The 25,539-nt window shown below is 35.6% G+C and overlaps 1 protein-coding gene across 1 annotated transcript; it reads left to right on the top strand.

The window, feature by feature from the left end:
- The first annotated feature begins 3,106 nt into the window (after positions 1-3,106).
- Positions 3,107-23,961, top strand: LOC125668006 (beta-1,3-galactosyl-O-glycosyl-glycoprotein beta-1,6-N-acetylglucosaminyltransferase-like). Its single transcript, XM_048901732.2, has 3 exons — positions 3,107-3,128; positions 15,156-16,267; positions 22,386-23,961. Exons 2-3 carry the CDS (start codon positions 15,181-15,183, stop codon positions 22,649-22,651), a joined length of 1,353 nt encoding a protein of 450 aa, XP_048757689.2. The 5' UTR covers positions 3,107-3,128; positions 15,156-15,180; the 3' UTR covers positions 22,652-23,961.
- The last annotated feature ends 1,578 nt before the right edge of the window (positions 23,962-25,539 follow it).

Below are 25,539 nucleotides of genomic sequence, written 5' to 3'. Positions count from 1 at the left end.
CAACACTATACACGACCATTCCTCACGATAAATTAAAGACTAGACTTTTTGACATCATAGACAGTTGCTTCTTCAACAAAAACGGAAAACGGAAATATTCATATCTAGTGATCAGTCATTCAAAAACTTACTTTGTTAAACACCACTCTGATTCCACGCACAAGTATTCTGAAGTTGAAATAAAAAAAAATTACTAGAGTTCCTCATTGACAATATCTTCGTGGTCTTTGGTGATCAGGTCTTCCAATAGTCTGTTGGAATTCCCATGGGCACGAATTGTGCTCCTTTGTTAGCTGACCTGTTTTTATAATCATATGAAGCAGAATTTATCCAAAAACTTCTACGTGAGAAGAAAAAATCTCTCGCTGTTACCTTTAATTCGACTTTTAGATATATCGATGACGTTTTGTCTATTAACAATGATAGCTTTCATTCATATGTCGATTTGATGTAAAACTTATACGGTGCCAATTTTGATGCACCAGATGCGCATTTCGACAAATAATGTCTCTTCAGTGATACTCAACCGAAATGTTTGAAATCCGAAATAACTATGAAAATTTAGAGCTAAATGTAGCCAAAAACAGCGTGCCAAACAAGTGGAGCCAAATTCGTCCAAGGATAAGAGCTATGCATGAGGGAGATAATCCTTAATTTTGAAATGAATTTCTAAATTTTATAACAGCAATTAAATATATATACATCCGTATTTTCAAGCTAGTAACGAAGTACTTAGCTACTGGGCTGTAGAGACCCTCGGGGACTAACAGTCCACCATCAGAGGCCTCGACCCAGGGGTCATAATGTAAAACGTATATGGTACCAATTTTGATGCACCAGATGCGCATTTCGACAAATAATGTCTCTTCAGTGATGCTAAACCGAAATGTTTGAAATCCGAAATAACTATGAAATTTTAGAACTAAATATAGCCAAAAACAGCGTGCCAAAAAAGTGGAGGCAAATTCGTCCAAGGATAAGAGCTAAGCATGAGGGAGATAATCCTTAATTTTGAAATGAATTTCTTAATTTTATAACAGCAATTAAATATACATCCGTATTTTCAAGCTAGTAACTAGTAGATATATCTCTGTGAGATCGAAATAAAGGACACTACAGAGTCGTCCACTTCTGCTTCATACTTAGATATTTTATTGAAAATAGACATTAACGGCAAACTGACAACTCAACTGTATGACAAACGGGATGATTTCAGCTTCTCCATCGTCAACTTCCCACATTTATGTAGCAATATTCCATTTTCACCTGTATATGGTGTTTATATATCTCAACTGATTCGATATGCAAGAGCTTCTTCCGGGTATAGTCAGTTTTTAAATCGAGGTAAGCTACTGACAAACAGGTTGATGGTACAGGGATTTCAACAGTCTCGATTGAAGTCAGCATTTCGCAAATTATATGGTCGTTATAACGATCTGGTTCGTCAATACAACCTCGCATTGGGTCAAATACTGTCTGGCGTGTTTCATACCGATTGTTAAGCCGTTCTTGGCACACTGATTTTGACTGCGGATAACTCCGTTTACCTGATCAGGATATTGGGATCACGGCGGGTGTGACCGGTCAACAGGGAATGCTTACTCCTCCTAGGCACCTGATCCCACCTCTGGTGTATCCAGGGGTCCGTGTTTGCCCAACTATCTATTTTGCATTACTTGTAGGAGTTATGAGATTGATCACTGTTCGTTATCTTCACCTTGCATAGTATATCCAGGGGTCTGTGTTTGCCCAGCTGTCTGTTTTTGCGTTGCTTATGGGAGTTATGAGATTGATCAATGTTCGTTATCTTCACCTTTCATGTTAGACTACAAAGAGATATGACTCACGTTTTTGAACAGGTTTAAAGATAAACATCGTCGATATATCTAATATTGAGTTGAAAGTCACGGCAATAAAATTGTTTCTTCTCGTGTAAAACCTTTTGAATGCACACAATCTCATATGAATATTATTTTGAAAGAGATCAACTAGTAAGGGAGCACAATTTGTGCCCCTGGGAATCCCACGAAGATTTTCTCTATGAGGAACTCTCGTATCTTTATATATCATCTTTAGAACACTTATGCGTAGATTCAGAGTGATGGTTACAGAGGAATGACTTATCACAACATGTGAATATTTCCTTTTCCCATTCTTATTGAAGAAGTCGCTGTCTGAGTTATCTAGTTTTGATTCATCATGAGGAATCATCTTGTAAAGGTAAAGGATGAATAATCACTGATTTTGACGGTTTTGATTTGAGAAAAGTTTGAAGATTTCAAACTTACATAAACTTCTTTACACATTTTCAGAATCCATGTTTAGTTAACAGCATTTCTGGTATATTTTGCGACATAATAAGCTTGAAGTTTCTCCTCCACAGCAGTAATTATTTTTCGTGAGGAGTAATAATAGGTACTTGATAGAACATTTACTGGATCCAGCAATGTATCCCTTTAAGGGTTGTGAAGGTTTGGAAACCAGGATAGGTATCTTAATTTATATTCATTCGTCCCACTGACTTGGATAATAGATATTTTCAAAACTGAAGCATGATTTTAAAGATTTTCATCTTTTGAAAGGGACGTAGGCGAGTAATTAGGCTTCCCAAATGTGAAATTAAAGCCGAGTTCGTTTAAAACACATTTGTAATAATGATCCTTACAAAGCCAATGTTGTTAAAAGTTTTATTGTCTGGAATTTAAACACGTCTCTTATCCAGCGTGTCTAATTATGTTCTCACTTCACTTATCAACGCTTATCAGCATATAAACAATACTCTGTATTCGTTTTGATACCAAGCATATATTTTCAATAACTTTGCCAGGGATTTTTCATAAAGATAAATTGATAAACTCTTTCAAATAAATTCCTTGTAAAATGTGTTTGCTTAATACGAAAAACACGTCTTGATTAGTAGTTTATTAACATTTCATTATACTGCTTTCAGTGGCATATTATTGAATGGTAATTCATCTGCTAGTCTTATCTTGAGCTGTACCAGCCCTTCCCTATGCACTCGTGCTAAAGGTATCCTTTCTGTCGCTTTATGATAAGATTTGAGAAAATAAATACACGATAGATGCCTGCACCTTCTGGTGTCAGTGTGGGATCGAGTGAGTGCCAAGGTAAGATGGAGATATTGACTACTTTCTATATGTTTATTATCATATCAAAGCATATAATTTAAGAACGATAGTTCGTTCAATGCACACGTACGTGTTCCCTGTATTAAGCAGACATGTAAAGTGTCATTTTTAATTACAAATTTCGATCATTTGTATAAAGTGTCATTAAAATAAAAGATTTTAGTTAGAGTGAAACAGAAAATTTGACAAATTGAATAGTAAGCTTTTTATTGTTAAAGAAATACGATCTACTATGTTTACCTTATGTGTCCCATAATCCCATAAATTTTAACGACTTTGATACAGTCTTACTAGCACAAGAAGTATAGTTAACGCTATAACATGTATATTGATACCGGTAATGCTTAAAATGATAATTGTGATAATGATGAAAATATCGCATGCAAAATGAAAAAGATAGAGACAGGATCAAGTGACTATGAAGAGTAAGCGTGTCCTGTTTACCGATCACAACTCTCTCTCTCTCTCTCTCTCTCTCTCTCTCTCTCTCTCTCGTTAATCTAGCAAACTGTAGTCAAAACCAGTGCATGACTAGGAACATTTTTACAAACTGGGGGACTGTGTAACCATCTTTCAAAGAAATAAAATTTGGACAATCCAAAATTCTAAAGTATACTTTTCTTTGTCAAAACATTATTAAAACACAGATATTAAAGTAATTTCACTCTCCTGTAATGTCATCAGAGTTTACAAAAGCAATGATTCATTTCAATTTACAAGATTGTATGCATGATAGGAACATAGGTTTTGCAAGAGTTTTTTCCAATATTTATTGTACGAAATCTTGTTAAACATAAAACTATCTCAAAAGTCTAAGTTATATATGAAGAATAAATGATATATTTCAAAATATTGAATCCAAGGACAATAACTCTGTTTTCGTTGATCTACTGTACGGTTTATTTCCTTTATTTTTCAGACATTTTGTATATTTTTGTGAAGAAACAAATTTATAAAACTGTTATAAATACTATCATATCGTTTAACCAGTATTTATGAAATTTCGATAACGCTGTTTAAAAGGGGATGGACACGATTGAGCTGAATTTTTTTTTTCATTTTTATTGTTTACAATGCTTAACTAAAGTAAATTCTAATGGTCAACCAAAATTCCAGTATGCAGTTTTGGTTACAAGTGAGATACAGCACTTCCAATTCTTTGTTACGTAAACAAGTCTCGTGTCATGTTTTTGTTTACATATAGATAGCTTAATCGAAAAATAGCATGTGTAAAAGAAAATTATATGTGCTAAATATTAGAAACTGTTTAATTGTGTTCAGAATTAAATTGAAAATATTGCTTGAAACGAACTTTTACTAATATATTTAATCTATGTAAACAAAAACATGGCACGAGCCTTGTTTACATAACAATGAATTGCGAGCTCTGTATCTTCCATACACCTCGACAACTGACATTCAAAATGTTGTTGACCATTAGAGATGCCTTAGTTAAGCATTCTAAACATTAAATATGGAAAAACAAAAGTTGAAAATTTAAGCTCAAATCGTGCTATTTTATGACGTGGATATAAGATTCTGTTTATTTGCATGTATGTCTTGCCTTTAAAACAGTGTGATGACCTATATATTTTATTTGATAATTAATCAGTTTTAACTTTAATAAATGGAAATAGATACACGTTTATACTTTTATTAGATAAACTGCGAGTATGAAGTTACCTTAAAAGTCGTTTACCTACTTTAAAACTATTTCCATCCTTAACTAAGCGATTTCGGAATTTATAAAAAGTTGTAAGCGCAAAATTCGGTTTTACTCCAAAAGCTGAAAGTCATAATCAGTAGACTATCTAATATACTAAGTACATGTATTGAAGAAATCACTGTCTAGTCTGCTAGGTATGTGATGTGAGTATTTACAATGAAAAAGAATGATAATTTCTATAACGACGAAACCTTTGGGCATATAGCATCACGTTTTCCATTGTAGTTGGTTACTTCATATACTCACGACAGTGGTTCTTTATATTCGAATTCAAAATAAAAACAAATAAAATCCAGACATATTGCATTCCATGTTAATTTTCATAGTCCCAGCACACTGATATCATGGAAACTTGTGATTCGCATACAAGTGAGAAATTTGCATGTTTATGTGATATATGAGAAAAACTACCACATTGGAGCTGTAAAGAGCCATCGCAGAAAAAGCAGTAGAAAATGTCAATATTATTAATTTGATTGATTGATTGATTGATTGAGGTTTTACATCGTTTTTGGCAAAATTTCAACCATTTTACGGCGAGATGACAAAACTTGCTTGTTACAGTAAAAATGCAAGTTGCTTTGAGATCATGTTCTTATAAATCAACTTCTGACTCAGTTATCTAAATCAAAACGAGGTTTGACTATTGATTCAAACAACTCTCTAGATAAAATATTGGTTCTTGTTAGCATTATTTGAAGATTATCGATTGTTGAGGCTTACATATACCTGAGTTACTAGGCAAACTTGTATAATGATCCGATAAAGAATGGCCGTGTCATAAAACATTTTGATATCAAACAATGACAATGAAAAACTGTACTAACATAATTTTTTTTGTTTTAATACAGAATGATTCGTTTGTTCTTGTTTTTATTCGTGCTACAGATCTTTATGACTTTACAAAAGAGAACATATAGCCGAATAAAAAAGTACACTATGAGATAAACAACGGAACATTCTTTTCCTTAAATGTGCCTTAAAAATGAACAAGAAATAATGCTATTTAAAACACAAGATAGTTTTGTGTGAAAGTGTATTAAGGACCTTTTCATCCAAAAATAAGATTTTGCCAAGTACATATTGAGTGCAAATATAAATGTACACAATGAGCCGTAAGTTGGACAAAATTGCCTTGTTTGACATCGGTTAAAGAACTTGTTTAGCTGCAGAACAGTATCTCTCCAGGAGAACATTGGACAGTATGAAAACGTGCATGTTTGTAATGTTTGTTTTGCATGTTCCAGTGTGTGTGTGTGTGTGTGTGTGTGTGTGTGTGTGTGTGTGTGTGTGTGTGTGTGTGTGTGTGTGTGTGTGTGTGTGTGTGTGTCTGGGTGGGTGGGTGGGTGCGTGTGCGTGTGTGTGCGCTTGCATTATCACTTGGTAGCCTTTTCCATTATTTACTTAAAACTCCTTATGAAAGGTGAAGATAACGACGTGATCAATCGCATAACTCATACAAGGAAACCAAGATAGAGAGTTGGGTAAACACAGACCCTTGGATATACCAGAGTTGGTATCAGGTGACTAGAAGAGTAAGCATTCCCTAATCCCCTAATCTAGCCAATACGTGCTGATCAGAGATACTGAAAATCCATATGTGTCTGTTTTACATTTCGGGATTTAAATCGTTCTATAGCTACCCTTACACCAGTCTCACTTATCTCTAAAGGAATTCTATACAGAACTCATGAATTTGTTAGCTATCGCATCTATCAGTAATTGAACGTATTTTCCAAGCGATTATATGTATCGTGGCATCTGCAAAATAAGATTATTCTTCTATATGTGTGGCCATGATTTTTATCACATTCTGCACTGCACGTAACAATCAACGTTCTTTGACAACTGTTATAATTTTATGAAAGTTGAAGATAACGAACAGTGATCAATCTCATAACTCGTATTAGCCATACAAAATAGGGAGTTGGGCAAACACGGACCTCTGTATATACCAGAGGTGGGATAATGTGTCTAGTAGGAGTAAACATCCCCTGTCTACCGGTCACACCTGCAGTGAGCCCTATATCTTGATAAGGTAAACGGAAAACTCTTTTCATTCTGTTCATTTTTCCATCTTTATGACGTAATACATGCTCTAGAATATGGAGAGTTAGTGTTTCATTACGAAAAATTCCTATAAGAGTATATATATACACATATAAAGCTACAAAAAGAACTAAAATATACCTCAAACTTATGGACTTTTTTATCAGATGATGTTAAATGGTATGACATTTATTCAGCCACATAAGTTCACATAAGATATGAGGACAATTGATTAATTCTGATACATTTCTAAAGATAACATATGACTAATTAACTAAGTTTTGTGATAAATGCATACTTTACCCCCCCCCCCCCCCTCCAACATGGTCATATTCAATTGTCTCTAATAGCAAACGAAGCAAAGCGAACTCTAACGGTAACACGAGTATACAAGAGGATTAGATTGAGCTACGTTATTTCTTTTGTTTCACTCATTAAAGGTGAAGACAACGAACAGTGATCAATCTCATAACTCCCACAAGCAATACAAAATAGAGAGTTAAGCAAGCACGGACCCCTGGGCACACCAGAGGTGAGATCAGGTATCTAGGAGGAGAAAGCATCCCCTGTCGACCGGTCACACCCGCCGTGAGCTCTATATCCTGATAAGCTAAACGGAGTTATCCGTAGTCAAAATCAGTGTACCAAGAACAGCCTAACAATCGGTATGAAACATGACAGACAGCATTTGACCCAATGATAGGTTGAATTGACGTACTAGATCGTTATAACGACCATAGAATTTGCGAAATGCTGACTTCAATCGAGATTGTTGAAAGCCCTGTACCATCAACTTGTTTGTCAGCAGCTTGCCTCCATTTACAAACTGACAATACGCAGAACAAGCTCTTGCGTATCGAGATATAAACACCATATGCTGGTGGTAATGGAATATTTCTACATAGATATGGGAAGTTGACGATGGAGAAGCCGAAATCATCCTGTTTGTCATACAGTTGAGTTGTCAGTTTGCCGTTAATGTCTACTATCAATAAAATATCTAAGTATGAAGCAGATATTCAGTTTGACGACTCTGTGGTGTCTTTTATTTCGATCTCACAAGGATATATCGATAAAAGTTATCATTGTTAATAGACAAAACGTCGTCGACATATCTAAATGTCGAATTGAAGGCCACAGCAAGAGATTTCTTGTTCTCGCGTATAAGTTTTTGAATAAATTCTGCTGCATGTGAATATAGAAACAGGTCAGCAAAAAAAGGAGCACAATTCGTGCCCATGAGAATTCCAACAGACTGTTGGAAGACCTGATCACCAAAGACCACGAAGATATTGTCAATGAGGAACTCTAGCATATTTTTTATTTCAACTTCAGAGTACTTGTGCGTGGAATCAGAGTTGTTTTTAAGAAAGTAAGTTTTTGGATGACTTATCACTAGATATGAATATTTCCTTTTTCCATTTTTGTTGAAGAAGCAACTGTCTATAATGTCAAAAAGTATAGTCTTTAATTTATCGTGAGGAATGGTCGTGTATAGTATTGAAAAGTCATAGGTTTTCATGTGACTTATGTGAGACGTTGTCGAAACATGTTTGCACAGCTCATACCAAAAGTTTTCCTTTGACTAGCCAGCATTTAGCAGATATCATTTTGGAGTTACATATTGTTGGATCTTAAATATTTAGGCGTCTTCAAGCTGCTACTTGCTGTGATGTAAAAACGCAAAATATTTCAGTATCAACTTAACTTTCTATTTAAAACGTAGGCAATATGAAAAAAACATATACCATTGTTTCATAATTCAATAAAAAAGAAATCTTGACTATTTGTGTGGCAGCAATATCAGTACGTTCTTTCAACTATGTATGAGTAGGCACCCACAATCAACATTTATGACGTTAATCCAAAAACGTCGATTTGGATATAAGTGGAATACTTTCAACCAATACATTTGGATAAAAACTAAACTGCCAGGGTATTCAATCATTCAATCATTCGTGCTAAATAAGATAGTTACGAACCTCCTGATTTTATTCAGTTCACCATCAGTCAAATTGAATATATTTAGTTTGAGATATTGTTTGACAACAGCGATGCTAAATGTGTTGTGAAGTGCTGATAGTAGATAGGGAAATAATAAGTTAATAAAGGTGAAGGGTAACTAAAAGTTACACCCCGTCTGAGTTGTCGACTCTTTGTCCAGTGTATGAGTACAACTAACAGGTAATTGTTACGTCCCTCTATTTATAAATCTGATTCCCGAACCCTATAATAATAACACTACATTCCCCTCCATTTTAATTACAGCAGGGGTGGATCCAGGTATTGCGGTTACGGGGGCGCCACGTTATGGGGCAGCGGGTCTGGGAGCCGCCTTGAGGCCCCCAGTGGGTCCAGGGCGAAGATCTGCTGGGAGAGCAGAGGACGAAGTCCCCGGAAGCTCCTGGATTTTACAGATTTTACGGGGCTTGAAATATGTCTCGTATTTAGTCATTTGTACTATTTTCTATAATTTCTAATAAGGTGAAATTAATAAAATGACGCAAATTTTAAGGGTTTTTAAAAAAAAAAAGTTTTCCCAATAAAGTAATTCAAGAAATCAAAATATTTTGTAATTTATTTCTCGGGGAGTGGAAGAAATTATTGCTTCTTTTATCGTTTAGTATTTTTCTAAACAAGACACCACGATTTATCTTAAATTTAAAAATCATGGGGGGAGGGGGCATGTTGGCAGCGCCCCCTTAAACACGCCACTGTACAGTATCGGGGGAAATAAATTGCGGTAGAAATGTTCGCTATATTCGCGGTCTAGCTAAATCCGCGAATTTAAGAAACCGTGAATATTTTTATTTTTTTTATTCTTTATTACACAATGTCTTTAAAAAAGGGGTCGCTTATAGTGATTCCAATCCGCGAATATATGAAACAGCGAACGTGTCTGAAATGCAAAAAAACGCGAAAATTACAACCCGTGAAATTATTCCCCAATACAGTAAATTCCATTATATATGACGTAAATCAGAATATCTGACTTAATGTCATAAAAATAAGAAGTAATATATATATACAACATCTAACATTATAAACAGCTTTTGAAATAGATATATTTACATTCTTCATTTATTATGCTGTTTATAAAAAGTCTTTGAAGTCTGCAAGTAAAATTGCATTTCCTTTGTCTATCAGGTGTATTTTGTCTCTCCTGAAAAGTGTATTTTCTGATGAACTATTATTTCCCCTTCCCTTTCTTCATAAATAATCCTATTTCTTTATTTATTTGTAATTTCTTGTTTTCTCCCTCCCAATCTTCAATGCATATTGAATCTTTAAATGGTCTATCAGTCTAGAATGATGCAAATTTGACTGATTAAGGAGGTATAACAGTTTTTAAGAGAAACCCTTTATATTTCAACATTTTCAGAAATTTGTTTTGATCTTGGTAATTGGAAATGTTACTTGATCCAATGTAAGAGTCATGTTTCTAATATTCACAATACCCTTGTGCATATTCATAAAACCAAGACCAAGTAATAAAGAATCTGCTCTCTCTCTCTCTCTCTCTCTCTCTCTCTCTCTCTCTCTCTCTCTCTCTCTCTCTCTCTCTCTCTCTCTAACAACAACATTCCATTTTTGCACTATTGGTTCAATCCTTGATATCACATTTTCTGCAATTTTTGCTTTGATGATATTATATTTCCTGCTCCTTTCAATACCATTTCCTTTCAAAATATTGGCTTGGGCTTAAGAGTTTGAAAAAATTTAAAACTCCTAATTGTAACTTTGCAGCAGTATCTATTACAGCATTGGTTATTTTGTTATTTACTGTACAAAGAACATATAATGTGTTTTTAACTTTATTCTCATTCCTTAGTGTTAGGTGATGATGATGTCTCTCTATTTTGATATGGTGACCCACTTCTGTAAATAGGACCGTATCTAGCAAAGTGTCCAATTTTATCACATTTAAAGCAAGCTTGTCTACTCGAACTTCTAAATGGAGATCTAACCTTTGAATTCCATCGACTGTTTGACCTAGATCTATTAAACTAAATAGAGGATTTGAGGATTTAAAGAATATTTTGAACATTATATTTGATCCCTTTTGTCTTCTTCCATTCTCTCAACCCTTTGTAATAGCGTTTCCTTTGTGTTGTATATAGCTCTAACTTTGCTTGATGCTTCTTCATCGGTCTCACCCTCACTTTCGGAACTCTCAAATTTCACCCTCTTTGTTTCACACTTGCTTGCACCTGATATAAGTTTTTGATTTGTTATAGTACTTTTCATGTATTGTATCGCAATGTCAAGTGTTGTTGGGTTCTTATCCATTGCAATAAGTACCGCTTGCTTGTTTGTGCATCCAAGGTGTTTTCTAAATGTTCAAACTGTTTTTGGGAAGCAACAATGTCTTTCTCTGATTATTTAATTTGTACATGTATATATTTTCTTTCAATCTCTTTTTCTTATCAGCTAATTGGTGATTGTAATTTTGTAATTTCGCTTATTGTTTCCTCATGATCCAAAACTGATTGTTTTTTCTCTCCCTTTCAATTCTCTCTCAAAACACAATCACACCCTTACTCGCCAGTGGATCTCAAATTGTACTGGGAATGAATGGTAGAGTTTGATATCTTTTAAAGTTAGAGAATTTGCTCTCCGTTCAACTTAACAAGGGTCAAAGCTCTTTTTTCGCCAATATTGGGAATTGTTTTTAAATCTATGATAATGCTGTTATCAATATCTACAGGTTTTACACCATTTTAATTGAAAAAATGTCTTATTAGAATTTACAAGTAACAAAAATATAGATGGAAGAAATAGACGTGTTTGTTGATCCCTTTATCAGAAAGTCCGACAGAGAATATAAAGTGGATTTAAAAAAATTAATTGCTATCAGATTGATTGATTGATTTTATATTGTTTAACGTCCTCTCGAGAATATTTCACTCATATGGAGACGTCACCACTGCCGGTGAAGGGCTGCAAAATTTAGGCATATGCTCGGCGCTTATAGCCATTGAGCAGGGAGGGATCTCTATCGTGCCACACCTGCTGTGACACGGGACCTCGGTTTTTCCGGTCTCATCCGAAGGACCGCCCATTTAGTCGCCTCTTACGACAAGCAAGGGGGTATCGAAGACGAATTCTAACTCGGATCCCCACGGGCCAAATTGCTATCAGAAAATCCGACAACACGATGTGTATTTGTAAGGCAACGGTGTAGAAATGAGAAACAAATATAAAGAAAAATGGCAATCGATCTCAGAATTTATGTTAATAATACACGATCAACAAAAAGTTGGCGCGAAATGTAAATATGTAACTTCGCACTTCACCGACTGAAAAAAAACGACCCTGACGACGACGACGACGCCAATATTGTGAAGTACTGTCAGCAGTAAATTAGTAATGGTGAGGGGTAACTAACAGTTCCAACCCACCTGAATTGTCTACGCTGGAATGGACAGGAGGATCTGTCATCGCCCAGGGAATGAGTACAACTAACAGCTGAATACGTGGGTTAAGAAGATACGAAGCTGAAATGAAAGTAATTATATTTTATAAAAATAGCTTAAGCATAGAAAGAAGGTGTATCCTGTTTGAAAAATAACAATTATCATATAGGTACATGAATGGGTTTCAATGGAAACTACCTCCGAACTGTCAAATGTTGAAAAACCAAATAACGTTAAAAATTTAGCAGTGGTAGCTCCAAAGATATAAGACCGTTCGTGGCACATTGATTTTGACTACGGATAACTCCGTTTACCTGATCAAGATATAGGACTCACGGTGGGTGTGACCGGTTGACAGGGGATGCTTACTCCTCCTAGGCACCTTATCCCACCCCTGGTGTGCCCAAGGGTCTGTTTTTGCCAAACTTTCTATTTTGTATTGCTTATGGGATTTATGAGATTGATCACTGTTCATTATCTTCACCTTTCTATAAAACAGTTAAAATTCGGTAAACTGAAAGCGTTGCAAATACGTTTTTAAAACATTATTATAAAATTATAAAATTCCAATCAATGTTGAAAACTGTATCATATCATTTCCGTGACCATACATTTTTACGTTTTTCAAGCATTTAAGAAAAATGTTTCCAGTCTTTTTAAGAGAACGTTTATATAACATTTTAATGCAAGGTTTAATAACGTTTTTGTGCTAGCTGAGAAGATGTTTTGACAAATGTCCGTACACATTCGGATAACTTCGGTGTTGTTTTTATTCTCCGTACCTGTTATGGATTGATCTATACATACACTGGCTGCTCTACACCTGATCCCATCTCTAGCGTGTCCAGGGTTACGTGTTTTCCCAACTCTCTATTGTGTATTGCTTTTCGGAGTTGAGATTGATCGCTATTCGTTATCTTCACCTTTCACATGTATCACCAACAGTAAAACCGTATTTATAAGATAAATATTAGATCTTGCATTAATTCATTGAAATGTTTAATTTTTCAATGAGTAGAAATACTTTGTTATCTGTAGATAATATGGGATATAATTGCCTATCTGCCTATATTGGTAGAGTATCGTTACACTTCCAGATGGCAAACATTGTTTCTTGGAATACTGAATGTGTGTTATGTAAAACTTATACGGTACCAATTTTGATGCACCAGATGCGTATTTCGACAAATAATGTCTCTTCAGTGATGCTCAACCGAAATGTTTGAAATCCAAAATAAATATGAGGTTTTAGAGCTAAATGTAGCCAAAAACAGCGTGCCAAAAAAGTGGAGCCAAATTCGTCCAAGGATAAGAGCTATGCACGAGGGAGATAATCCTTAATTTTGAAATGAATTTCTAAATTTTATAACAGCAATTAAATATACATCCGTATTTTCAAGCTAGTAACGAAGTACTAAGCTACTGGGCTGTAGAGACCCTCGGGGACTAACAGTCCACCAGCAGAGGCCTCGACCCAGGGGTCATAATGTAAAATTTATACGGTACCAATTTTGATGCATCAGATGCGCATTTCGACAAATAATGTCTCTTCGGTGATGCTCAACCGAAATGTTTGAAATCCGAAATAACTATGAGGTTTTAGAGCTAAATGTAGCCAAAAACAGCGTGCCAAAAAAGTGGAGCCAAATTCGTCCAAGGATAAGAGCTATGCACGAGGGAGATAATCCTTAATTTTGAAATGAATTTCTAAATTTTATAACAGCAATTAGATATACATCCGTATTTTCAAGCTAGTAACGAAGTACTAAGCTACTGGGCTGTATGATATCATTAAATATACCTTCACAACATACAAAGTAACTTTGATTTATTTGAAGCCAATTGTGATTGTCAGGAAGGTAGTGTCAATCCTATTTCCAAGCAATGTGGTCGATTACTAATTACAGATTTTAATTGCTATTAAAATCAGATACATGAAAGGTGCCGATAATGAACAATGATCAATCTCATAACTCCTAGAAGGAATTCAAAATTAAGAGTTGGGCAAACGTAGCTCCTGGCCATTCCAAAGGTGGGATCAGCTGTCAAGGAGAAGTAAGCATCCCCTGTCGACCGGTCACACCTGCAGTGAGACCTATATCTTGGTCAGGTAAACGGAGTAATCCAGAATGTAAAGAACAGTCTAACAATAGTATGTAACACGTCAGACTGCAATTTGACATAATGACAGGTTGTATTTGCAATCTAGATCGTTATAATGACCATATATTTTGCAACATCTGAATGCATGCAATTGCAATCAGTGGAAAAAGGATTTTGGCATACCCAAACATTTGATACCCTTGCATTTTATCTGATGACTATGTTGGGTATAGAATTTTCATTAGCTATGACGTCTTTAAAACCTAAGTGATATGCAAATTTTCGTTGTAACATCCAATCATTAACTGTATTTGGTACATGTTCTGATTTTAACAATATATCACTCTGTTTCTCTGATCGAAATGCAAGGCACACGGCGAGTATTGGTAGGAGATTCTTAATCACCATAAACTTCATATCACATCTCTTGTGTTTCCAGATGTCCATGTTGCGCTGATTTCATTTTTTATGATAGTAGTATGAAAGGTTAAGATAAGAAACAGTGACCATTCTCATAACTCCTTTAAGGAATACAAGATAGAGAGTTGGGAAAACACGAATTCCTGGATATACCAGAGGTAGGATCAAGTACCTAGAAGGAGTAAGCAGCATCTGTCAACCGGTCACACCCGACGTTAGCCCTATATGAAGTTGATCACTGTTCGTTTTCCCATCTTTTTATGTATTCAATTTTTATGTTCTTGGTTTTAGACGAGAGACTGCTGCATCGTGGAACATGAAGCGTTGGAGAAATCGATTTCTAACAATTTCTGCAGCATTGTATGTTGTTATGTTTGCCTTGAATCAGCACATAATACCTCAAAACACCACTTTAAGACACAGACAGCCGATGCCACTACGACAGAACAAGAAAACGTACACTTTTGAAACGTTTTCAGCTAAATTTTCTAGTGAAAGGTTTCATATGACGTCAATATTTCGAGCACATTCTGGACCTAAACGTATTGTTTATGATATAGATTGTCAGCGAATAATCCAAGGAGACGAACATTACATATCAGCTGCTAATACAACGATGTCCAACCGTACGTATCTATTTCCTACTGACAGGGAAATGGGGAATCTTGCTCAAAACTGTGGAGCATTCTTAAAAACGTTTGATTATGAATCTTTCTTCGTATCACAAGAAGAATTTGATTTTCCGATCGCTTATACGATATTAACTTATAAAGACGTTGTTCAAACAGAGAAACTGCTTCGTGCTATTTATCGCCCACACAATTTATACTGCATCCATGTAGACAAAACTTCAGACAATGCATGGGTACGTTACGCTATGTTATCCATCGCTAACTGTCTACCTAATGTCTTCCTTGCTTCAAAATCAGAGGATGTTATTTATGCGGGATTTTCTCGTCTTAAGGCAGACTTGAACTGTATGTCTGATTTACTAAATAATGTCGACATTAATTGGCGATATGTAATCAATCTACCGTCTCAGGAATTCCCTTTAAAAACTAACTTAGAAATCGTCAGAATTCTCAAAACATTTAATGCGACTAGTGACGTAGACAGTGACTACGATAAAAATACAATGTATCGCTACAATGAAACGTATACTGCCAAAGATGGCAAATTGAAGTCGACGGGAAAAAAGAAGGATCCGCCACCTTATAATATCACTGTAGGAAAGGGGAGTGCTTACGGTGTGTTCAGTAGGGACTTTGTGAATTATTCCATAAACGACGCCAAAGCTCAGGGTATTTTGAAATGGTTAGAAGATACATACAGTCCGGATGAGTCCTTCTGGGCCACTCTACAATTTAACAAACATCTTAATGTGCCGGGTGTTAACTGCGCTGGTGAGTAAAGAAGTTATGATATGAATAATGCTTTTGTTGGTATCAATGGATCCTTGATTAACGTAAATGTAGGAATATGGCTTTGCGACATTGAAAACACAACGCTTGTATTTCACTACATTAGCCAAGGTACTAACCAGATACTGGCATGGACACTTACATATTCTTAACATTATTCGTTTTAGCTCATCTGAACAGAAAGTTCAAATGAACTTTTCTGATCACCTTGTGTCTGTCGTCTGTCTGTCCAGGGCCGTAAATTAACCTTCAATTTGGAGGAGGCAGGAAATCAGGCGGGGGTCTGGGGGGCCACCCAGGCCCCCAGACGCTGAGCACATTTTGTGCACACTGAACACGTTTCGTGCAAAATCCTTGATTCTAGGGCCTTCTAAGATGTTACTTGACTAACTCATTCTAAAAGAAAGATTTGGAATGCTTTTTAAGGGAGGTATCATGTTCTTAGTTATTGGAAACAACATAAATTCTAATGAACTTTAAATTTTAATTTTTTTGGCTCAAAAGTTGGAGGAGGCAGCTGCCTCCTCCGCCTCCATGTAATTTACGGCCCTGCTGTCTGTCTATAAAATTTTCACATTTTCATCTCCCTAACCACTAGGCAAATTTCCATTAAATTTGGCACAAATCTTCGTTTAGAAATACGGGAGGGGAGTAAATTTTAATAAATGAAGAGCTGTGTTTCCTTTGAAGGGGAGAAAATCACGAAAAGTAAAAACAAAATAGGGTGGAATTATTTAAAAATGTTCTCAAGAAAAAGGAGCACAGAAAAATCATAATTGACATGCAATCGTTTTGACATACTGTAAATTCAAGCTTCTTTACTTCATACCCCGGGGGTAGGGTTGGGGCAGAATAGGGAGTGTTACATGCGGATATATAAGCAAAAATCTTTGAATGTCATCTCCTCAAGAACAACAGGGTCAGGATTATTCATATGAATATGTAATTATCCCCAGGCAAGCTATGCCTCCTAACAGTAGGTTAAGGTCACAATAGGGGGTATTTGTTTTACCTGTGGATATATAGATATATAGATAGGGACCATCTTTAAAAATCATCTTAAGAAGAACAGAACCACGATAAATCATAGCATTACTGAAGAGACATTATTTGTCGAAACCCATCTGGTGCATCAAAATTGGTACCGTATAAGTTATATATCGATAAGCAAACATCCCCAAGTAGTGCAGATTTAAACGTGTTAAAACAATGATCCCACGGAGGAAGGTTTGTGGCTGCAATAGAGAATACATATAACATTATATATATATATATGTGTGTGTGTGTGTGTGTGGAAACATATTTGAAAATCTCCATCACATGTACAGCTGACCATAATTAGTCGTATCAATATTAACATTTCCAGGTAGCTTGAATTCAATGCTAGTTAATATAGAGGTCTTTGGGGGTAGGGTGGGGTCGTAATAAGAGATAAGAAATATGTATGGGAATATACAGAAAATCAATAAAAACATTTTTTTCAAGAGTAAACCGGTCACATTACATTTTATCAAAATACACAGTTCCTAAATTGTGTGTATTCAATTTTCATTACCCCGCGACTATAGCCATGGCAATTGTTTTTCTCCTGTCTGTATGTCTGTCTGTCACTCCAAAACATTAATCTGGTTTATAACTTTTGAATGGTAAGTGATAGGACTCTGATATTTTATATTTGTGGGGTTTTTTTTTTTTTTTTTGTTTTTTTTTTTTTTTTTTGGCTAGATAAAAAAAAATGAACATAACAAACAGCGATCAATGAAAATGAAGAGTTGGGAAATCATGGATCCCTATATATACTAGAGGTGTGGGCAGGTGTGAGTAGGAATCCCCTGTCGACTGGTCCCACCCGCCGCAAGCCCTATGTCTTGATCAGGAGTAATCCGTAGTCAAATTCAGTGTGTAAAGAAAGACCTAGCAATTGGTATGAAACACATCACTCAGAATTTGACCCAATGACAGGTTGTATTGGCAAACTATATCGTTACAACGACCATACAATTTGCAAAATGCTGACTTTAAGCGAGACTGTTGAAACCCCTGTAGCATCAATTTGTTTATCGGTAGCATGTCTCGATCTAATTCGAGTATCAATCTTTCTTTCCAATGTTTTTTTTTTTGGAGTTTGACCTATTTTTGAAGAAAACCCGAGATAGGCAATATTCCTGGACTATTTAAGGTAGATCTAGGACTGGGCCAAAAAATGAAATTTACGTGAACATTTCCTGACATAGTGTAGATTCAAGTTTAGTCAATTGATGAACTTCTGTTGTACGGTGATGCTACAATTTGAGATCAAAGAGTAACATGAAGATACATAGGAAAAACATATTAATTGGGTAAACAAGGCATATTGAATACAGGCGTCCTTAAATAGTACATATTCAAGATTATTAAAATTGTGGTACGTGTATCCGGGAGTAGGGTGGGGCCACAATAGGGGATATCAGTCTCAAATGGGAATATACCGAAATTAGATTAATCAAAACAAGTTCTTTTCATGAGTAGCAGGGCCACACTATATCAAATCAAAATGCAAACGTTCCTAAGTTGTGTGGATTCAGGTTTTTCTTATTCAAACTATTATCGATGGGGTTAGGGTAAATCAGATGCATGGATACAAAGAAAAAAATCTTTTTAAAAGTTTTTTTTTTCTCCAGAACAACAAGGTCGTGTTAGTTATATTGGTATTGAGGCATCGTCGTATTGTGTTAATTCAAGTTCGGCTTTGTCGTGACCTTGGGGCTAGGTTGGGGGTCACAAAAATGTTCATAGAAATGAATATTCTTTAAAATGTCTTTGTAGTTTATCTAATCAGCATAAAATGAACACTCGAGGCTGTACGCTATTCAATCAAGTAATGCAATGTAAATGTGTGATACAATAGTTAGCTGATATATGATTTCAGCATCAACACAAAACGTCTTTATCTCCAGGGCTACTTGATTAAGATGTTTTGCGATTGAGAAATGAGTTAGGTGACCTTTTTGTTATTTCCAATACATTGAGTAGTACTGCTCAGTCCCTCCGAACATGTAGGTACCCTTGATATTTGAAAAAAGTGAAGATAACGAATCCCATAAAAATATCAAGTTAAGAGTAGGGCAAACACGGACCTCTGGACACACCAGAGATGTAATCAGGGTACCTGTGTAAGTTAAATAAGCATCCCCTGTTGGCCGGTCACACCAGATGAGAGCCATCTAGGTCAGGTAAACGGAGTCATTCGTGGTCAAATCAAACCTAATGACGGTTGTATTTGTCCAACTCTCTATTTTGTATTGCTTATAGGAGTTATGAAATTGATTAATGTTACTCATCTTCACCTTTCATCATTACAGCACCAGAGAATTTGCGAAATACTTACTTTAATCGAGATTGTTGAAACCCTGTAACCTCAACTTGTTTGTCAGTAACTTGCTTCGATTTTAAGAAAATGATCAAACACAGAACAGGCTCTAGCATATCGAATTAGTTGAGAGACATAAACACCATATGCAGGTGATGATGAAATATTGTAAAATGCATATGGGAACATAGCGAAGAAAAAAGACTTGTAATTCCTAGTATATGGTATACAATTTTAGCAATAAAGAGTGATTAAACAATGACATTTTGCACCTCATTCTTTAGCTGTCCACTTACACATGGACAGCATCTGAGTAGTCTATGTAGATCAGGTCCTTAAACAATTAGTTGGAATTTCTGTGTGGACAAATTGTTTCATTATTTGCTAGTCTTTTATTCATATGTCGATTCGATATATGCCAATAAAGATTAAATAAAAGATGTCATAGTGTCTTCGATAGTTGCTTCGTATTTGGATATGTAAAGGTACATAGAAATTAATGAGAAGTTAAAGGAATGACTTGTGTAGCAATATTAGCATTATCCCATTATCACCTGTATGTAATGTCTACATCTAGCAATGTTAAAGAACATGTTCTGCCTACGATCCATTTTAAGACAAATACGTATGTGTTGCAGGGGTTTCAAAACGTTTAAAGTCAATACTTTGCCTACTGTATGGTCGTTATAACGTTTTCGTTTGTAAATACAACCAGTCGAGCGCTCTCTGTTATGTTTTGTATAAGTTGTTGGGCCGTTTTACGTAATGATTTCCACTGAAAACTTTTATGTCAAGATGGAGGGCTCACGTTAACAGGGAATGCTTATTCGTAATGTGCATGTAATGCCGCATTTGATGTTTTCAAGGGTCCGTGTTTGCCCTGTGTTAGATATTCTATTCATTATCTTTTTAAAGAACTGCTATCGTGACCTTATTGACGGAGGTAACTTCCTCCCTCTATGCACTTATGTTTGCCCTACTCTTATTTTTTTTTTATCCTTTATTCTTCAAAATCACTTTCTAGTTTTCAAAACATTTCATATCAACGTGAAAATGATTGAAGCTACCGTATCTATTATCAACAATCAACAATACAACCCTCTAACAAACATAATACATTGGACGATCCAGAAATGTTCTACCAAAACTTTTATGTTATTCGTCGATTTAAAGTCGCCGACATATCGAAATGTCTAAAAGTAAACCATAGCGTAAGAATTATTTTTCTGTAAGATTTATTTTTCTCGTGTAGAAGCTTTTGAATAAATTCTGCTTCATAGAAAAGAACAGGTCAGATAACAAAAGTTCACTCTGTGCACACATAAAATTCTAACAGACTGTTGAAAGATCTGATCTCCACGCACTACGTAGACATTTTCGAAGAGGAATTCTTGCATCTTCTTATGCCAACTTTAGAGTACTGGTGTGTAGATTCTGGATGGCGTGTAACAAAGTATTTTTGCTTGTCTGGTCACAAAGAATGTTCGTTATTTTCACTTTTTTTCATCCATTTTTATTGAAGAGCAGCTGTTTGTGATACTAAAAACACTAGTCCTCAATTTATCATAAGGAGTCTTTTTGCAAAGTGTTGAAAAGTTGTCCATGTAAATGTTGGTGCTGCTGAATTTAGAAGAGCTTTGTGATGGGTGGGTTTTTTGTTGTTGGTTTTTTTTTTTTTTTTGTTTTTTTGAGAATCCAAGTTTATTTTTACCTTCTCCCATATGTTACGATACAATATGTCTGAATCTTCTCCTTCACGGCAGTTAATATTTCCATAAGGAGTAAAAATATAAGTTTGCTAGAACATTTACTAAATCGTGCAATATTTCTTCGTAACGGCTGTTATGACGTTTTGAAATTCTGTATATGTCTGGTAACTCAAATCCATTCGTCCCATTATCTGGAATATCAAAAGTGTTAAAAACTGAAACGTGATTTTAAAGAATTTCTTCTATTTTGAAAGGGAATTTAGTTAATTCTAAATATTGTTTAAGACTGTGTTGTCACAATCAATGAATAAAATGTTACCACATACTTAAAGGGGCATCAATGAATAAAATATTACCACATACTTAAAGGGGCATCAATGAATAAAATATTACCACATACTTAAAGGGGTATCAATGAATAAAATGTTACCACATACGTAAAGGGGCATCAATGAATAAAATGTTACCACATACTTAAAGGGGCATCAATGAATAAAATGTTACCACATACTTAAAGGGGCATCGACATGATTTATGCTGAAAATTTTCAAATTTTATTTTTCCATTTTTGATGTTGACACTGTTTAACTAGGGTATTCTAATGGTTACAGCAGAAGTAGACCATCCGTTGTCAAGGTACTTGGGAGATAAAGAGCTCGCAATTCTTTGATATGTAAACAAGGCTCGTGTCATGTTTTTGTTTACATATGTTAGATATACTAGTAAGCTTCGTTTAAAGGAGATTTTTTTCAATTTACAAGTTAATTCTTAACACAGTTGAATAGTTTCTAGTGTTTGGCACATTTCAGTTTGTTTTAAACTTGCTATTTTCTATTAAGCCATCTAAATGTAAACAAAAACATGACACGCTTACATAACCAAGAATTATGACTGCTGTATCTCACTTGCAACTCAACAACTGATATTCAAATTTTGGTTGACCATTAGAAATACCTTAGTTAAGCATTATAAACAATAAGAATGGAAAAATAAAAAATTAAATCGTGTCCATGCCCCTTTAAATATCAACCATCTATTGTAGGCGTTCCAACCAGAAAATGGTGGATAGCCGTCTACACGCTATGGCAGATGGTTCATAAAGATTGCCACGGGAAGTATGTTCGGGACATTTGCGTTTTTGGCCTTGGTGATTTGAATAGATTGGTGTCGAAGAGAGAACTTTTCGCCAACAAGTTTCATCATGACTACCAGCCTCTTGCTTTGCAATGCATGGAAGAATGGATGTTTAATACAACATTCACGGAAGTGCCTTCTGAAGCTTATTATTACAGGATATTAGTTCATTAAGTAATGAATGTATAGGTGGTTTTTTTATTATTTCAAATTACGATCCAGCTCGTGTTGAAATTCCGAGAGCAAAAATATGAATTAGTGGTACTCTTGTTAAATTTTACAAAATAGAAATATCAACGCATTAAGTAAAGTGAGTCAAAACACCTGGGGTTTGCTATGTTAAAGTGTATTGATGAAATGTAGGTCTTAGTGATAAACCCACATACATTAACAACACCAAACTGTAGTTCTACAAGTACATGTACCAGCGCATCGTATATGGATGAAGCTATATGAGAGGCGAAGATAACGAACAGTGATCAATCTCATAACTCCTATAAGCAATACAAAATAGATAGTCGGGCAAATACGGACCCCTGGACACACCAGAGGTGGGATCAAGTGCCTAGAAGGAGTAAGCATCCCCTGTCGACCGGTCACACCCACCGTGAGCACTATATCCTGATCCGGTATACGAAGTTATCCGTAGTCAAAATGAGAAATCTCCATAACACGCATTACATCTTCCGAATCCAGGTGGTGACATAGACAGCATGTACCGTAGAACAGGTACCCTACATGTGTGCATCGTATTGTCGACTAATAAACGTCCTACCTATACTGCTCGGGGTTTATATGTTTGTTTTGCTGTTTTCCGCCATACTCAACAGTTTTTCAGTTATCTGGTGGCGCCCAGTTTTTATTGGTGGAAGAGAGAACCCAGATACAATGTACCTGGGAAGAGACTACCGTACTTCTGAAAGTAAACTGAGAAATTTTCTCACGTACCAGCGCGAGCGGGATTCGACCCTGCGCCGACCAGAGGTGACGGGACGTGTGATTTTGAGTGCGATGCTCTAATCACTCAGCCACGGACGTTTATATGAAATAGATTTTGTGTCATACGCAAACTGCATTGTTGTCATATATTAAGTATTTAGAGTGCGTGAGTGTCGAATTTTAGCGAGTGTGTAATATGTAATTGTTGTATACGTGAAAAGGTGAAGATAACGAACATTGATTAATCTCAATTCCTACAAAGAACACAAAATTAAGAGTTGGGCAAACACAGACTCTTGGGCATACATGTATCAGGTAAACGGAGTATTCCTTAGTCAAAATTATTGTGTCAGGAACGGCCTAGCAATTGGTATGAAACTCGTCAAACAGCATTTGACCCGGTGACAGGTTGCATTGGCAAACTAAATCATTATATAACGAGCATAGAATTTAAACAAGACTATTTTTATTGAAACCCCTGTAACATCAATTTGTTGTGTAAAAGCAAGTCTTTTTCTTTTATGTGAATAAACTTGTTTCTCGTTTGTGTTTCTTATTTACATGTCAAGGGTCAGTTTGAAAACGAGAAATTTTTCCTTTTCTAGAGCCAATATTGTGACAATATGACTAGATATAATACCATCACTTTAATGTGCCATATAACCTCGAACTGTAGCTTTAGTCAGTCATTAAGACTGTAGTCTTACCAATCTGATATTTGAGTCATCATTTCTCTTTTTAAACCGTCTGCTCCCATCTGATGTGTTAGAATTTCGGAATGAACGAAATTTAAATCATACTGATTTTAGAATGACGAGAACAAAGATGATACAAAGATGTCCATACTGCGGGCGGTTAGTTGGTTGTATTACGTCTCGTCGAAAATTGTTTACTCATATTGAGAAGTCACCGCAAAGGATCAATCGGTACTTACGTTTACTTATATGGTTTGATGTGGTCGTGGCACGAGCGGACTCGAACTCATAACCTTCTATTACCGAAGCGAACGCTCTACCACTGGACCATCGCAACTGGTAAGTGACTTTGGTAAAAATTGGTCAGATGTGGTCTAGAACCGTTCAAATAACGAGAATGATGCATATGTTTGAGTTCATCATATTTACGTATATTTGATGTGACAGTTTCACCATAACGAGGTAAAACTGACCGCTCCTTGAGTCAAAACCACGATAAAGATCACTTCCTGCTCAAAGCCATAAGCTCCTAGCATACCTAGGCCAAAATTGTGCAGTCCTTCACCAGCAATGATGACGTCTCCATGAGTTAAATATTTTTGGGTGGGATATTATACAACATACAACTAACCACATTTTCCCTAGAAATGTTTTGTGCAAATTTTCGTTGAAATTGGCCCACTGGTTCTGGAGATTTTTTAAATGTCATTGTATTTTCCCCTAGGAGATGGGTGTTGTCCTTCAGGTTGATTCTCTTTCACCCAAGCATGCTTTTTGCCAAGTGGGGTTGAAATTTGCCCAATGGTTCTAGAGAAGAGGTCGAAAATGTGAAGTTTAAAGACTAGCAGGCGGACAATGGGTATCAGAAAAGCTTACTTGAGCTTTCAACTCAGATGAGCTAAAAACTAGGTTAACATTCTGAAAATTACTCTGCCACATCATAAGGATTGACTTTTCTCACATAATGTCAAGTCAGTTTGTCTGATTTGTGTAACTCCCATTGCCTTTTACCAATTATATATGTGCAATTGATCAACCATTACTCTAGAGTTTCTTGCAATCTGGACTATGTGTGAACATTACAATGTCTGGAGAGACAATATCAGATAGTACATGTAGGTCTCCAAATATTATAATATATAACAAACATTTTTTAATAATCCTACGCACCTGTACTACACTTCACACACACACACTAATCCTTAATTAAAGAGGAAAATTAGAAGATTTCCATTTATAAATATACACCAGTATTTGTTTAGATTATCTAAAAACTACATACATGTATTTCAAAAGAAGAATTGATTCGACAGTTCCCAAGTTAAAGATTTGTTATATTCTAAACATATATCCTTTCAGTGCCTCACAGATGGAGCAGTGATATTAAATTGCAGGAAAAGTTAAGTTTTCTTTTAATATAGTCATGCC

This window comes from Ostrea edulis, chromosome 4 (genome assembly GCF_947568905.1).
Source record: "Ostrea edulis chromosome 4, xbOstEdul1.1, whole genome shotgun sequence".
NCBI classification, from domain to species: domain Eukaryota; kingdom Metazoa; phylum Mollusca; class Bivalvia; order Ostreida; family Ostreidae; genus Ostrea; species Ostrea edulis.
Note: the sequence above shows the minus strand (reverse complement) of the source record. Positions and strands in the feature narration are given on the sequence as shown.